The sequence below is a fragment of the Mugil cephalus genome, chromosome 5, assembly GCF_022458985.1.
Source record: "Mugil cephalus isolate CIBA_MC_2020 chromosome 5, CIBA_Mcephalus_1.1, whole genome shotgun sequence".
Taxonomy (NCBI): Eukaryota; Metazoa; Chordata; class Actinopteri; order Mugiliformes; family Mugilidae; genus Mugil; species Mugil cephalus.
Window position 1 is genome coordinate 15,466,186 of NC_061774.1, and position 14,478 is coordinate 15,480,663.

At 41.6% G+C, this 14,478-nt stretch overlaps 2 protein-coding genes across 2 annotated transcripts; one reads left to right on the forward strand and one right to left on the reverse strand.

The window, feature by feature from the left end:
• The first annotated feature begins 1,397 nt into the window (after positions 1-1,397).
• Positions 1,398-7,749, forward strand: zdhhc15b (zinc finger DHHC-type palmitoyltransferase 15b). Its single transcript, XM_047586047.1, has 11 exons — positions 1,398-1,556; positions 1,966-1,992; positions 2,098-2,192; positions 2,280-2,400; positions 2,699-2,768; positions 3,042-3,074; positions 3,428-3,548; positions 3,697-3,829; positions 3,935-4,061; positions 4,269-4,387; positions 5,699-7,749. Exons 1-11 carry the CDS (start codon positions 1,439-1,441, stop codon positions 5,740-5,742), a joined length of 1,008 nt encoding a protein of 335 aa, XP_047442003.1. The 5' UTR covers positions 1,398-1,438; the 3' UTR covers positions 5,743-7,749.
• uprt (uracil phosphoribosyltransferase (FUR1) homolog (S. cerevisiae)) lies at positions 7,669-14,311 on the reverse strand. The gene is made up of 7 exons (XM_047586049.1): positions 13,737-14,311; positions 12,538-12,580; positions 12,376-12,445; positions 11,394-11,456; positions 10,241-10,402; positions 9,423-9,521; positions 7,669-8,089 (listed from the first exon to the last, which is right to left on the reverse strand). Exons 1-7 carry the CDS (start codon positions 13,982-13,984, stop codon positions 7,983-7,985), a joined length of 792 nt encoding a protein of 263 aa, XP_047442005.1. The 5' UTR covers positions 13,985-14,311; the 3' UTR covers positions 7,669-7,982.
• Between the last annotated feature and the right edge of the window lie 167 nt (positions 14,312-14,478).

Below are 14,478 nucleotides of genomic sequence, written 5' to 3' on the forward strand. Positions count from 1 at the left end.
AAGTAAACACTCAATGAAAATACCACTTACACACACACCCACACCCACACTATACAGACATTTACAGACATTATATACAGAGGTAAAACTATACGGCTGACCCAGGTTCAATTTCCATCCAGGGTTTGATTGTGTCAGTCGGTTTTTGAGTGTGAGTTTGAATGTTTTCTATGTATCAATACTGCGAATGAGTGATGGTACGGTGTTCCAGGATTCAGAGGGTCTGATGGAAAAGGCTAATTTGCCAAAGGTGCTTTTCCTCACTGGAACGATGAAGTCTCCCTCTGCAACGGTTCTGGTGAACCTGCGACTCTCAGTAAAGAACTGAGATGGCAGTGGTGGTGCCAGACTGTGGTGGATTTTAAATACCAGCCTGGCATCACTGAGCTTCATGAAGTTAACCCAGCTTAGCAGGACGTGCTTTGTGAGGATGTTGCAGTGATGATGGCGAATGGGTTTCCTGTTCAGAACCTTCAGATCCTATTTGCAAACTGATTGTATTGATGAGTTGTTTTACTGCTCTGAAACCAACTGGTTAGACAGTTTGTAAGATGAGACATGATTACTGCATAGAAGTACAGTTTTACTGTTTCTATGTTGAGGCAGTTTGGGGTGTACTTGAAGCCGGCTATGTTGAATTGAGCTGTGTGTGACTTTTTTTTTTTTTTTTTACCTGTTTTCTAAGGGCGAGGTTTGAGTCATGCTGATTCATTTGAATTCTGAAACAACTTCAAGCCTCTCTTTTGCTGCAAACACATCTGCAATAGGTGTTACAGGTGTTCTTTGAGGCGGAGACCATTGTAGGTGAGCCATTTGATTATGCCAGCCATTATTGTGTTCAGTTTGTTTGCTGCTTGAACTTTGTTCTTTGTGTGTACATAAACCACTGTGTCAACTGCGTACATTTGGATCTGGACTGTTGTGCCAGTGCACACAGAGAGCAAGTCGTTTATGTAAAAGCTGAACAGCAAAGAGCCCAGGAGTGATCCCTGCGGCACCCCAACATCGTCTTTGCTCTATCTTCAAGGTAGAAATCACTAGCCACTAGTTGGAATTATACTATCATTTATTATTTATTATTCTGTACTTTTCAGTAAAAAGTCAAAAACCTACTGTTATCCATTCATTATATTATTTAAATTACTTTTAGTTAAATTACTACTGGGGTGGCAGGCACAGAGATGTACGGTAAACCTAATTCGGTTTTGTTTACTCCTCTTGAACTCTTGACACTCTTAAAATGTTGCCCCTTTTACGTGTCTGCTATGCTAACGTATAGAAATAAACTCGAGTAAGTAATATTCGCCATGTACTGCTGCAAAAACGCAAACACATAGAGACCTGGCAACATCAGTGCGGTGAATCGCTCCCCGATGGCGCTGATAAATCCCAGGAGTAGTAGTCGATCTCAGATGAGAGCGGGTGTGGATGGAGGAACATGGCTCTCTCCGGAGGTCTGAGATGCTGTCAAAGGGTTTTCTCCTGGATACCAGTTCTAATCATAACCGCGGTCGTGTTGTGGTCGTACTATGCCTACGTCTTTGAGCTATGTCTTTGTGAGTATGACGACGTGTTTGTTGTGATTTGGGCCGTTTCTTCACAGTCTACCGCACAGCACTGTTGATAGAAACCATAACGTTATGAGCTCCAGGAGCTAGCGAAACTAGGCGGAAGTGGATTGGTGTGTGTGTGTGTCTTTTTTTATTTGCTATTAAACTAAGCACGGTGAGCTGGCTTGAAACGTAATTTAATTTATCGGTTCCTCTTTAGAGATTAGCGTTAACTCCAGTTTCATACACAACTATTGTAGTATCAGACAACAGCAATATGACAATCTGGCTAATCGCGTTAGCCGGCAAATGTTTCCCTATTGAGTAATAACAAATGTCAGCCGACACAACTTCAGTGTTGATGATCTCTCGTGCCGTGCATGCGATTTATTATGTCATTTCCTTGTTTTGACAGTTACACTCACCAATACATTGGAAAAAGGTAAGTTGCCCCTCTCATATCTGTGCCACAGCTGTACGCAGCGATAAACCACAAGTTAAATGACACGGTTGTGTGCATGATCGTGTCTGGGTTTTGTGCCTGCAGCCGTCTATCTGCTGGTGTTTCACGTTTGCTTTGTGATGTTCTCCTGGACCTACTGGAAGTCCATATTCACTCCCCCTGCGTCGCCCTGCAAAAAGGTAGCCTGCACATTAGAGGATGATGTCTGTTGACAGGGGCACACGCTGAGTCTGTTTTTTAACGCCGGCTGTGGTTTGTGTCTGCAGTTTCAGCTTTCCTACTCAGACAAGCAGAGGTACGAGATGGAAGAGAGGCCGGACGCTCAGAAGCAAATCCTGGTCGAGATCGCAAAGAAGCTGCCCATTTTCACCCGAGCTCAGTCTGGAGGTGAGCCGCCTCCGCAGAGCAGTCTTCTTACGTGCTGTTCTTCCTTTATCTCGCATGTCAAAACCACTGAGGTTACCAGGTGGTTACCTTAACCACGATCCATCCTGTCGCACGTAATCTGTGTGCGCTGAAAGCAAGTAGGCTGGGACAATTAGCTCTGAGCATCCCCATCTACAGTAATCAGCCATCGTATCCCTTTCATTAGTGCTGATTGCCAAGATCTAGTCGGCAGGAAGCACGGGAAGGGTGAGCTCAGCTCGAATGTCGTCCATTCAACTGTCCATCCTCTTGTCTTCAGCTATCAGGTTCTGCGACCGCTGCCAGGTGCTGAAGCCCGACCGCTGTCACCACTGCTCGGTTTGTGAAATGTAAGCCACTCCTTTCCTCCCCAATTCATTCAGGTAGAGAGGTTGGCCAGGGACTGGTGTGATAATTAGAGGACGCTGCTTTGCTGGCGTGCCGTCTCTTGGAGACGACGTATTAATGATAAATCAGTGCTATCATGTGTACACGTGAAGGAGGTCGGAAAAAAGTTTTAAATTTAATGTCGGAAATTTGCTCAACGTATTCACTTCCCTGAACTAAGTGTTGTACTCTCAAAATGATGTAAAAAATAATAATAGTAGTGTCTTTCTTTTCAGGTGTGTCTTGAAGATGGACCATCACTGTCCCTGGTAAGTTGTTATTTAACAATAAACAAATGAATAAACACTCCGATCTGATTTTCCCTTTGTTGCCCGGAGTCTCACACATGTAGCAGTCAAGAGGAGATTGTTCCTGTCAGATGTGTTGTCACTTCTGGGAATACTCTGGGCAGTTACGTGCTCTATTCATGTATGAGACGTTACACAGACTTTGTGCTGACGGGCTAAAGTGTGTTTAGTGTCTCTTTTGAGTGATTGTGACATTTGGGTTTTCTCATCCAGCTCCGGTGGTTCACATCTAGAAAAGTCTGTGACTAAATGTGCAATACCTGTCCAAAAAAATGTGTTGATGTTCTCCTTTTTTTTCTTTTTTTTTCTTTTAGGGTCAACAACTGTGTTGGTTTTTCCAACTACAAGTTTTTCCTGCTTTTCCTCTCCTACTCGATGCTGTACTGTGTATTCATTGCGGCAACGGTCTTTCGGTATTTCCTCAAGTTTTGGATGGTGAGAGTCATCTGATAAGTCACAAAAGTCACACTTTTAGCTTTAGGTCTTTTATAGCGACGCTGTCCACAAAAACAGAGAAATGAGTCTTTTCCCGTAGGTTATAGCTTCTTTATTTTTCTCAGCTTCCCGTGTTTCTCTCCTGCAGGGGGAACTGTCGAACGGGTCCGCAAAGTTTCATGTCCTCTTCCTCATGTTTGTGGCGCTCATGTTCTTCGTCAGTCTCATGTTCCTCTTTGGTTACCACTGTTGGTTGGTGGCCAAGAACAGATCCACTTTAGGTGAGGGTTTTGAGACCGGCGCACACGCTCCATCTTTTATATTTCAATTTAGATCGTTGGGAGAATTCACATTACACAGTCTGACCTGCAGTTTTACTTTCCTAGAGGCCTTCTCCGCCCCGGTCTTTGTCGGTGGACCGGACAGAAATGGCTTCAACGTCGGCATACGCAGAAACCTGCAGCAGGTATTTGGAGAGAACAGGAGGCTGTGGTTCATTCCGGTCTTTACAAGGTGAGCCCTCTTTCAGACGCGTCATTACCTCCTTTACACTTAAAACTTGGCGCCGTTAAACAAACGCTGTTTGCATGAGGATAGTTGAGAGAGTGGGCAACGTGACTGTCTGCAGAATACAGAGTGGTTTACAACAAAAGCTGATGGTCGGAATAGTCTTGGATCTTTAACAAGCTTCTATCTCCTTTCGCAATTTCCTCACCTCAGCCAAGGAAACGGCCACTACTTTCCCTTGAAGAATCGCAGCTCTGAATCTCAGAACCCCTTACTAGCTAATGAGGACATGTGGGATGAGTCAGACGATGGGTCTGAGGAAGGAAGCTTCGGTGAGTTCACTTAAATTTCGCAATATTTATACACACACACAGTCTCTATGGCATCTTAAATTATGAAGGCTCTTCAGTATCACATCCGTACAAGCTGTCAGCGTCTTTTTCATCACACAGTGTAACACAGTAGCGAGTTACGCCCTTTGTAATATTACTTAATTGTCAGATTGACTCAAAATTGTGCAGTAATTGCTTCACTTCTAAGTTTTCGCAACAGGCTATTTGCACTAATTTGCATGATTCGGTCGCTCTCGGCTGTAGGGGATGTGTTACTTTTAGGGATGAGAGTTAAGAGTGCTGCTGCCGGCCCGAGCTAACTTTACGACTGTGCTTGTGCAGAAGATTTCTGTTTTGCCATTATTTTCATTATTCATAATTAGTTTTTCAGTGTTATTTAAATATTGTTTCGTCCAGCATGTTCAAGTCAAATATCAGGAAGAGATTGTATCCTGACAGATAATAAACGAGATAATAAACGAGCTAGTTTGGTGCTGAAAAACATGCAGGATTACATACACACACACACAGGAGACTGATCAGGAATTGATAAAAGAACTAATAAAGAACTGTATTGATAAGCAAATCTAATCAATTCCTATCTCATCCTCATTTTTGTCTTTAAAATACCTCAAAGGTGCTTTGTTGGTTTCAAGATTGGGCAGGTTATAGTTTTGACTGTTTGTCTTCTTTGGAAACTCTGGTGTCCATCTTTTTTTTTTTTATCTGGCTTCATTTATTGTTTTTAACAAGGATACATCAGTGTTGTGTCAAAGAGCCAGCAATGTCCTGTTTTTTTTTTTTAATGCCTAACACCAAAGTTGATGGTAAGCAACGTATATCACAAAAGAATTTGAGACAGATTGTGTAAGTGTTTTCAGGAAGCTGTGATTAGTGATACTGCCGCTTTTTCTACACTCCCCAATCAGTGCTGTTTTTCAGCAAATTCTTAGTCCGTCAGCGATTTATGTGCTGCCGAGATTTACCTATGCCCACATACCACTGGTCTGATATGATATCTTGAACAAAGCCGCCTTCTGCCGCACAGTGTTTACAAGCGGTTCAAAAAAAAGGACACACCTTGTAACCTTTGAAAAATCCTTGGATTGTGATTGAGAGCTTGGAGGTTTATCAGTCTGTGTGACTACTACTCCTAAAGCCGCTGCTGTGTTTGGATTCCACCCATAATATTCTGCTACCACCTGGTGGTCGCATGAAACACACTGTGAACTATAATCCGCGCGAGTAACGGCAACACAGATGTTGTGGAATTTGCATACTGAAACTCTCCACGTTCTTTTCCGTTTCCAGCTGAGGATCAAGACCCCTCTGTTACCATAGAGATGGAGGAATAACTCGGGCTGGCGCAGAGGACGAAGACTTATATCGCACTCACTGTGTAACACGAGGTAAACGCATTCCAAGCCACGAGGGTGTTCGGACACAGTGGAGCGGGGCCGAGCGAGCGGATTGAAACCTGCGTTTGGATCGCCATCGCCAACTTTACCCTTGCGTTTTAAATATTGATGAAAACATAAAAAATAAAATAAAAATGAACTCGGTGGAGGATCAGTGGCAGCAGCATCACCTCTCCCGGTACAGACGGATTAACAGCAGCGTCAGTTTTAAGTTGTAAAAGATTATTAAATGTTACCTCGTGTACAAAAAGCCGCGGTCACGCCGTACTGTATATTCGCCTCTCGTTGCTGATCATGACGAAGGCACTGGCACCCTGTGGGATTATTACTAATGTTGTGTTGGGGGAGCTTCTGTCTGGCACTGTGACACGTCGTACGCCTCGGTTTCAAGGGTTGAGTTTACAGTGTTGTACATTAGAGCCTGGTCCGCGCAGGGGCGGTATTGAAATTGACCTCGCGACCAGTCGTGTGGCCTCTACCAGTTTGTGTTTCGCAGCACATCAGCATTTGACTTTTCTTTTATTTCCAGTGAACATAAGCATTTTAGAGTACCTGACTCAGCCTGCGCCTTATTTAATGCAAGTATCCCTCTGCGTCAGGATTCTTAGAATGTATCCTCCTGCACTCATTTATTTACCGTATTAAGCTTATATTGAATTTTTATTTTTCCAATCATGACTTCTGATGAGACTGGTGACGGTAACAAAAGCAAAACTGGTACAGATGGAGCTCATTACATCTGACTATTACTGCAATACGTTTAAACATTTTCAGCGTCGTCATGTCCTGGATGTACTGTATATCATGACCTTAGTGCTGTTGGCTTGATTTGTTTGGGAGAGAAACTAAAAGGTGCAGCGACAGGGTTGATTTTTAAATCTGGAATGAGACAAACTGTGAATTTTTTTTTCTCCCCGCAATCTGATTTTCCCATCATATCATCACGTCATCCGCTAGTCGTAGATAACACTAGCCAGATGATGAAGTGAAACCGCTTTCATCATCGGACACAAAAATCACTCGTCAGAGAGGACATATTTTCTTCTATGTCTATTTCCATTTTTGATCTTTCGAACATTCAGAAAACTGTACATATATATATCTTAACGGCTGCTCCTCGTCCACTGGTTGGTAGAGGACAGTGGTCTTCTGCAATATGATGTTGGTTTATTTTGTACCTGTGTCTACGTATTTTTAAATTTTTAATATCGATTGAACAGATCCTCTTGTGTATTTATCCTGTGTGCTTAGTTGAAAACCATTTTTTGTAAGTGAGTACGCTCCTCGTATTCAGTAAAAAAAAAAAAAAAAAAGCTGGGCCTAAATCCACCTTTTGATTGTTTGATCTCGACACTTTAAGACGCTCCATCAGATCTGTTTTTCTATGTTGGGTAAGCCAAATCGAATGCTGCTCATGTCTGAGACGTAGTTCTGTTTCTTGATCAAGACAGTTTTATCTGAGATATGATTTGGCGTTTGAACGCATGTATCAAAACATTAGGAAAGATGTGAACGCCGAGTGTTTTCATGTAGTCTTGTGTCTATTTATAATGTTACAATATTCATATATATTTTTTTTTCCCCCGTGTGTATTGACTTCATTGATTCACACCTGCTGCGGGCAGTGTCTGTATATTTTGCTCCTTAAAGTGATGTTTAAAATGAACTAGAGAAATTATGTGCTGTCATCAAATGGTAGAATATTTATAGAGTTAGAAGATGAGAAATCAGGTGGCAGACGGTGGTCAAGTATTACTAGAGCACATATGGTCCCATTTGAACTGTCTTTGGATCTTTAGAGTATGTGATTGTTGTGCTTCCCCCTTTACCAAAAAAAATAAAAACTGCTTTCATTTGCTGTTCTGTCTGTAAACAAATATAAATTCTTTATTGATCCATCAGTCGTTGTAACATGCAAAATAAAATGCTCCGAGTTAAACTCTTTATATGTTTCAGTGTCCTCTTTCTATAGCACGGGTATACACAGCAAAACAAACAAACAAACAAAAAAAAATAGAATAAATACAATGGATCAGGTTAATGATTTGGTATCTTTTTAGAAACTTTGTAAATTGAGAAGAAGCAGCAGAATTTGGCACAACAAGGAGAACATGAGATACAAGACAAAGTATACTCATAACAGTATGCACACCATGTTCCTCAGGTTGTCCTCGGGTTTAGTCGGTGCCAAAGTACCTCTGTCCAAAGTGTGTTGGAGCCACCGGGTGGACCTCTGTGGTCAAGATGGTGATATCTGGGAACTCCTGGATGATCGATTTGGCTCCTAGGAGAGACACAGGTATGCAAATAATCAGTGATGTTAACGAGAGAAGTAGGTGGAACAAGTTGAGAAACTACCAACCAAAATCATCTAAGAGGAGACTGCTATTAAATGCTAGTAGGGACGGCAACAAGTGAAACGGACACGGGAGCACAGAGCAACAATGGCCTTTAATACATTGTAGTTGCTAATAAATTTAAAGGAGCACTGGAGTCATCACTGCATTATATTGAGTGAACTATTCTCTTTCTGAGTTGTCTCTGGTTGTTGTTTCATCTGTCATTTAGGTGAAAGGGTTAGTGGGTGCACTGTGGCCAACAATCAGGTCAGAGCAGTAAGAGTGAAACTAGACTGCAAACTTGTGGTCTGTGCAGCTTAATAACGAAGCGAAGGGAACAAATGCCGTTGAGGGGCATTGGGGTTATTCTACACTCATGCAAACATGACACTTTAACACTGCAAAGACTTATGGGAGTCTCCACATGTGATATAAAGTATTCCCATGGGGATAAAATGAGTCAAATGATCTGGCTTCATCCAGTTTAGAGCATTAAATGGATTGGTACATTTTGTAAAAACATGCCCTTCAGATTTAAATATTTTGCGCGTTTAAATGGAGACTTTGAACAGAGAGGTTTACCGGAAGAAAGGTCAAGAGGTTTCCCTCATTAGAAATCTTTCACTGGGAAACCGTGAATGTCCGCTTTAAATGTCAACACAACCTGACCCGTAGTTAGCAGCCAAGTCAGTGCGTAGGATTTAGGGAGATATATTAAGTTGAAACTGGACTATGTTTTTTTTTTTTATGTGTGTGTGATCACCTGTAATTTAAAAATTGCAACCAACTTAATACCTCTGTATTAAGTTGGTTGCAATCTGCCACTTCACCACCAGATGTCACAAGATTCTGCGCACTTGTCCTTTAATGGAGAAAAAGTGGCTACACGGAGGAATTACAGAATATTAAATCTAAAGGCTCAAAGGCAGAGCTTATTTTCTAAAATATATTTTTATAAGGAAACTCGCTTCTCACCTCCAGCCTCTATTTCTTTACAGTTAATCTACGTTATGTCAGAGCCACTAATCTTGTCTTTTGATTTTTCCACCAGTCTTCTCAGAGCCAAACCTCCAAAATATTTAATCTCACTTGTTCTTATTACTCAAATAATTTTTTTTTTGTCCTTATTGAAGTGGAGGTTAAAGCGGCACTATATGCTGTGTGAAGAAAAAGACGCCGCAGAAACAGATTTGGGAGATAGAGGACAAAAGGGGTGGTCTCGTGGGTAACCGAAAGTCAACTGGTGAGAAATTGTGGTTGGATTGAAGGGGGAGGTACCATGAGGTGTGGAGAAGAGGCTGAGTAGGATAATATGTCTGGGCTGGACTCCGTGCTCTATCAGCACCTTCACCGCCTCAATCACGGTGTTGCCTGTACCTGGAGACACAGAAAAGAGTAAGATTAGAGGTTCGCGTCACATTTGCCTCTTCGTGTAATCGCTCAATTTACAGAAACAACAAACTGTGGTAAATTTGCTGAGTCACATTTACAATATAGAAGGTTTATACACTATAACATTGCATGACATTCTTATAACACATCTAACTGGTTCATTTTGTTAGCTTCTCTAAAGGTACAGACTTGTGAGACGATGGATCTGACAATCACTCTGGGACATGACGGGCTTTCGTTTTTCACCTGGTTAAGATGTATAAATGAAACCATGTGTTTCATCATTCTGACATAATAAAATATACCTTATACCTCCAGTCGGCATCACATTTTTTTATTCAAAATCCGGGAACAGAAAAATGCTGCTTTGTGACATTAGGAAACCAGGGCTATTAAGATACTATTTTTGCTGGCCCTCATTATGCTACTCAGCAGCCTGGTGGCTATCTCCCAGGCAGTGTATAATTTCCCCCATGAGAGGTATAATTATCAGAGCAGTGTGAATGGGTCTGTACGATGTGAAAATGTAGATTCGAAGGTCAACCCAAGGGAGATCTCTCAAAATGAATAAATGCATAAACTGTTTATTATTTTCTACTTTTGTTTGTCCAAAATCTGGTGTCTCTTCACATTTACCTCCTAGTGACGGTGACAACCTGGAGTCATCAGTGCGATAAACTTGGCTCATCCCTCTTGGTACTTACTGAGAATGGGGTACATGAGCAGCACTTTTCTTCTGTACACGTCTGGGGGGAACTTGGCGTAGTAGACCTTAGCTTTCTGTGTCTCCTCATCGCTCTGGATGAGGATCTTCCCGATGCGGATGGAGCGGCAGCAGTCCCGGAGACCCTGTTCCATGGCCTCACCTGTGGGAAGAAAACTGTCTCCAGTCTTGCGCCCACATGTGATGTATGTATAACTGCACTTCTTCTGAGCCATGTCTCATGGTAATATGAGACGTGCAAAACATGCTGATTTGACTATTTCACTCCAGATTTCCAAGTAGATGAAAGGACCATAATAATCACTTTAGTATAGATTCTGTATGTCTCTGAACATAAAGTGACATAAAGGTCCCACCACTGTATAAACATGCAGAGTAAAAGGAACAGCTGGGCTACAAGTTTGTTTAAGATACGAGTCAATCAAATGTAGATTTTAAAATACTGATAAAATAAATATCCATACAAAATATACGCATATCAATGTATAAAAATCAACAACCTATATTAATTTGCCCTCCCCCCATGTCACATACTAGTATTAAAGAGTACTACAGAGTCTTGACTACACTTCCTTCCACAGTTATTAAACCAAACAGACAAAAGAACAACAGACACAAGAAAAACAAGAAAAGCAAGTACAGCACATTCCATCATCTATTTCTGACACATGATGCCTTTAACAGGCAGCATCTGACTAACACTGTTTGTCTGAAATGCCCGCATTACTCATTTCGCAACCTTGTGTCACTCTCATGAAAAAAATCACACAGGTTTGGTGTACGACTGTGATAATAACCTCATAAAACCGGAAGGTGGAGAACAAGAGAAAGTCCCTTCAGCTTGTGTTTTCTTTTAACTGTGGCGCATTCAGATAACTTTCTCTGCGAGCATGCAGAAATGTATCCGCCTGTACCCGTTTCAAATGCCCCACATAGAATGGTTTCGACGGTAATCTAGTAGGCACGATTCACCGAGACAAAAACCGACTCTGTATAATAGAAACGACTGTGGCCCAAGTGCACATGAAACTCAACCTGCTGGATGTGTGTTGCTGAACAGAACGTGCAGCCAAATGACACATGCATTGTGTGCTACTTACATGCCTTACAAGGGAAAAGCGGGTTTAACTTACCACTTCTCATAATGCTGACTCCACAGTTGCCCCTTTCAAACTTGACACCGTCATACTTGTACCCTGAGGGGAAAAAAGAAGCAGGAAGGATGTAGCTGTGCTGAATAAGCCCACTCAGTCATATATTATGCTGGAGGTGTAATACTGCAGGAGGGAAGGCCCGCATTTATTTCTGCATTTAAAATAGTTAGATGGCTCATTTAGTTCCTATCCTTGTGTTTTTAAACTTGAACAATGGGCGTCTTGCATGAGTGTGTCTTATGTTTCTGCTTACATTTGTTCTTACTCAAAGGAGTACAAGGCGAATAAAAAAAAAAAAAACCTACGTGGGGATTTCTGGAACATGCCCCGACGGCCAAATCCACTGCATAAATTAGACGTGCATGCCTACACAATTAGCATAAATGTCACAATAAACCTATAAAAGGGAGTTCAGTGCAGGGGGGGGAGTAAAAACACACACCCCTGCAATATGGTAGGTAATGTTATACTCGGACAAAAGAGGTAAAATAAAGAAAAATGAAAATGGAAATGCCAGGTAAGACAAGAAAAACAAGAAAAACAAGAAAATAAGCATTTTCTGAAGAGGTGGACTGTTCTTAATTAAGTGTAGCTAATAAAATTACACTTAATATTTTCAAGGGTGTGCAGGGATGTCACCCATCCATAAAAGTGCAAAGATAGACACATCATCGTTGCTTTCACACTTGAATTTTACTTCATTTGTAGCTTACAATGTGCATTTTTATTTAAACTAAAACATATCTATCAGTGCTCTTTATTCCATGTATCTGAATACAATTTGTCATCAACCAGAGCGTCCCTGGACTTTAAACACACTCTTTATAAAGTAATATTAATAAATGAACTTCAGCACAAAAGGCCTTTCTGAGTACTGGCTGGGTAATCTTAAAATTCAAATCTGTGTGCATGTATAACTCTGATTTGAACCACTGATTTGTCTTTGGAGAGAGATCCTCACCTGTGGGTGTGGTGACAGTGCACTCCGAGTAGGGGAGCTGATTCAAGCCCTCCTCAACTACTAGTCTGATCTGTTGTTGGACACAAAAGGGATATGAATTCTATAAACACAGGCCTACACACACTCACTTGAGAGTATTTAGTGATTATAACGTGATCTTACCAGTCGGTCGGCACAGAACACAAAATCTCCTCTGCTGGTTGTCCTGAAAAAAAAGAAAAAGAAAAAAGGCTTGATTAGATTCACGTGGTCTAATCTAGTCGACACTCAGCACAATAACAAAGATCCTGTTTCTCTTTGAGTTAAAAATCTTATTGTGACCCAACATAAGCTTAAAGCTGCTCAGTTTCTCTTAACAATAACAGGATATGCTCACCCGTTCAGAAACCTTTGGTACTTGTGCAAATGATTTTATTGTATTTAGTGATTCATAAAAATATCCATGTTAACTGATTACTTAAGTCAAACATCCACCATCAAAGCATCTCTGCACTGGAACTATACAGCGATCAGGCACGACATTAAAACCACCTGACATGAGAAGTAATTGTATTAAGTAATTAAGTATAAGTAATTGTAATTGAAATAACATTGATCATTTTGTGACAATACAATGTTCTGCTGGGAAACTTTAAGGACCTGACATGTATCTCCCACATAGGCCAGACCAGCACACACAAGGTGTTGACTTTGCCTCCGAATTTACTAGATCCCAAACTGATTAAGTTTCTGTGGGATGCACTATATCAAGCTTGATCCACCGAGGCCCCTCCTCTCGACCCACAGGACCCACAGGCCCCCACTAACAACATTCTGTTACCAGACACCACAGGCTCATGTCCATTCTCTGATGCGTCACAACTGTTTTAGAGGCACAAGGAAGACCGTCACAATGTCGGGAAAGTGGTCACAACGTTATGACTAATGAGTCTATATTTAGAATAAGTGAAACATTCAAACTGTAACCTCCATGTTTATTTACAGCGTCCTCCACTGAAACATAAATGTTCTATAAAACCTACACATTCCACCAAATTCACTTGTGGTTATTTTGGGGGTTTTAAATTAGTTATGGAGCTTGTTACATGATATCAGTCATAATACAAGAGGCCAGGTGATTAAATCCTTTTATCCTTTTTTTTTTTTTTTTTTTTTTTTTGCTGGTCAACATTTTCACCTATTGACTATGATGTTTTTTATTTTCTGTTTTTAAAATACACGTAGTTTAGATTCAGCATTTCATGCGAGGCCCTACAGATGTGTCCAATATGTAAGTGAGAAACAAGGCACCACTTTATCATGTGCAACAACCAGAGGCTTTGTTGCGGCCTGTGTGTCAGTTCAAGAGAGAAAGGACTCACTTGTCTCTGATTATTGTCTGTAATTCTCGGATCTGGTCGTTCAGGGGAAGCAGTTTGAGCTGAGGACCCAGGTTTTCTTGGCTGACAGGTTGTGTGGGGACATCACTTGGTCCTGAGTCGGACAGGACTGCAGGTTGCACGTTGTTGTTGTTGTTGTTGCTGCTGCTGCTGTCTGCAAACCGAACCTGCTTCATTGAGAGCTCCTGGCCACTGTTTATATTGTTCATCTGCTGCTTGTGGCATGGCATCCTGAGTATGAGACCAAACGTCCCTGAGCTAAAGCTAAAGCCAGCTAGCGCAACTTGACCGAGCGACACCACTTACTAACGGGACCCGCCGCCTCACAAAGCAAAGAGACAACGTGGTCTTCTTTTAGCTTCAAGTGTTGTTCTGGTCGATTTAGGCAACCAACACAAACACACCAACCATTAGGATCGCATTAATAAAAACGCATAAATACTCGACCCGGTCGTGTTCAAAGCAACTTAACTAGTGTTATATTCCAGAAACGTAGCATTAATCGTGGGCGCTCACGCTAGCTTTGACACTGACAACGGTGACGTAGACGGGACGTGAGGTACGGCGGCGGCGCGTTGACGACTAACAGCTACTGATGTTCGATACCACAGAGTTCCTTTCGGATCCGATACTGAGACAAATTCAGGCTGGTATCGGCGATCCGATAACCAAACTTTGTGTAAATACACTTTGTGTGTGGTAAATTAAAAACAAGTGTACTTCA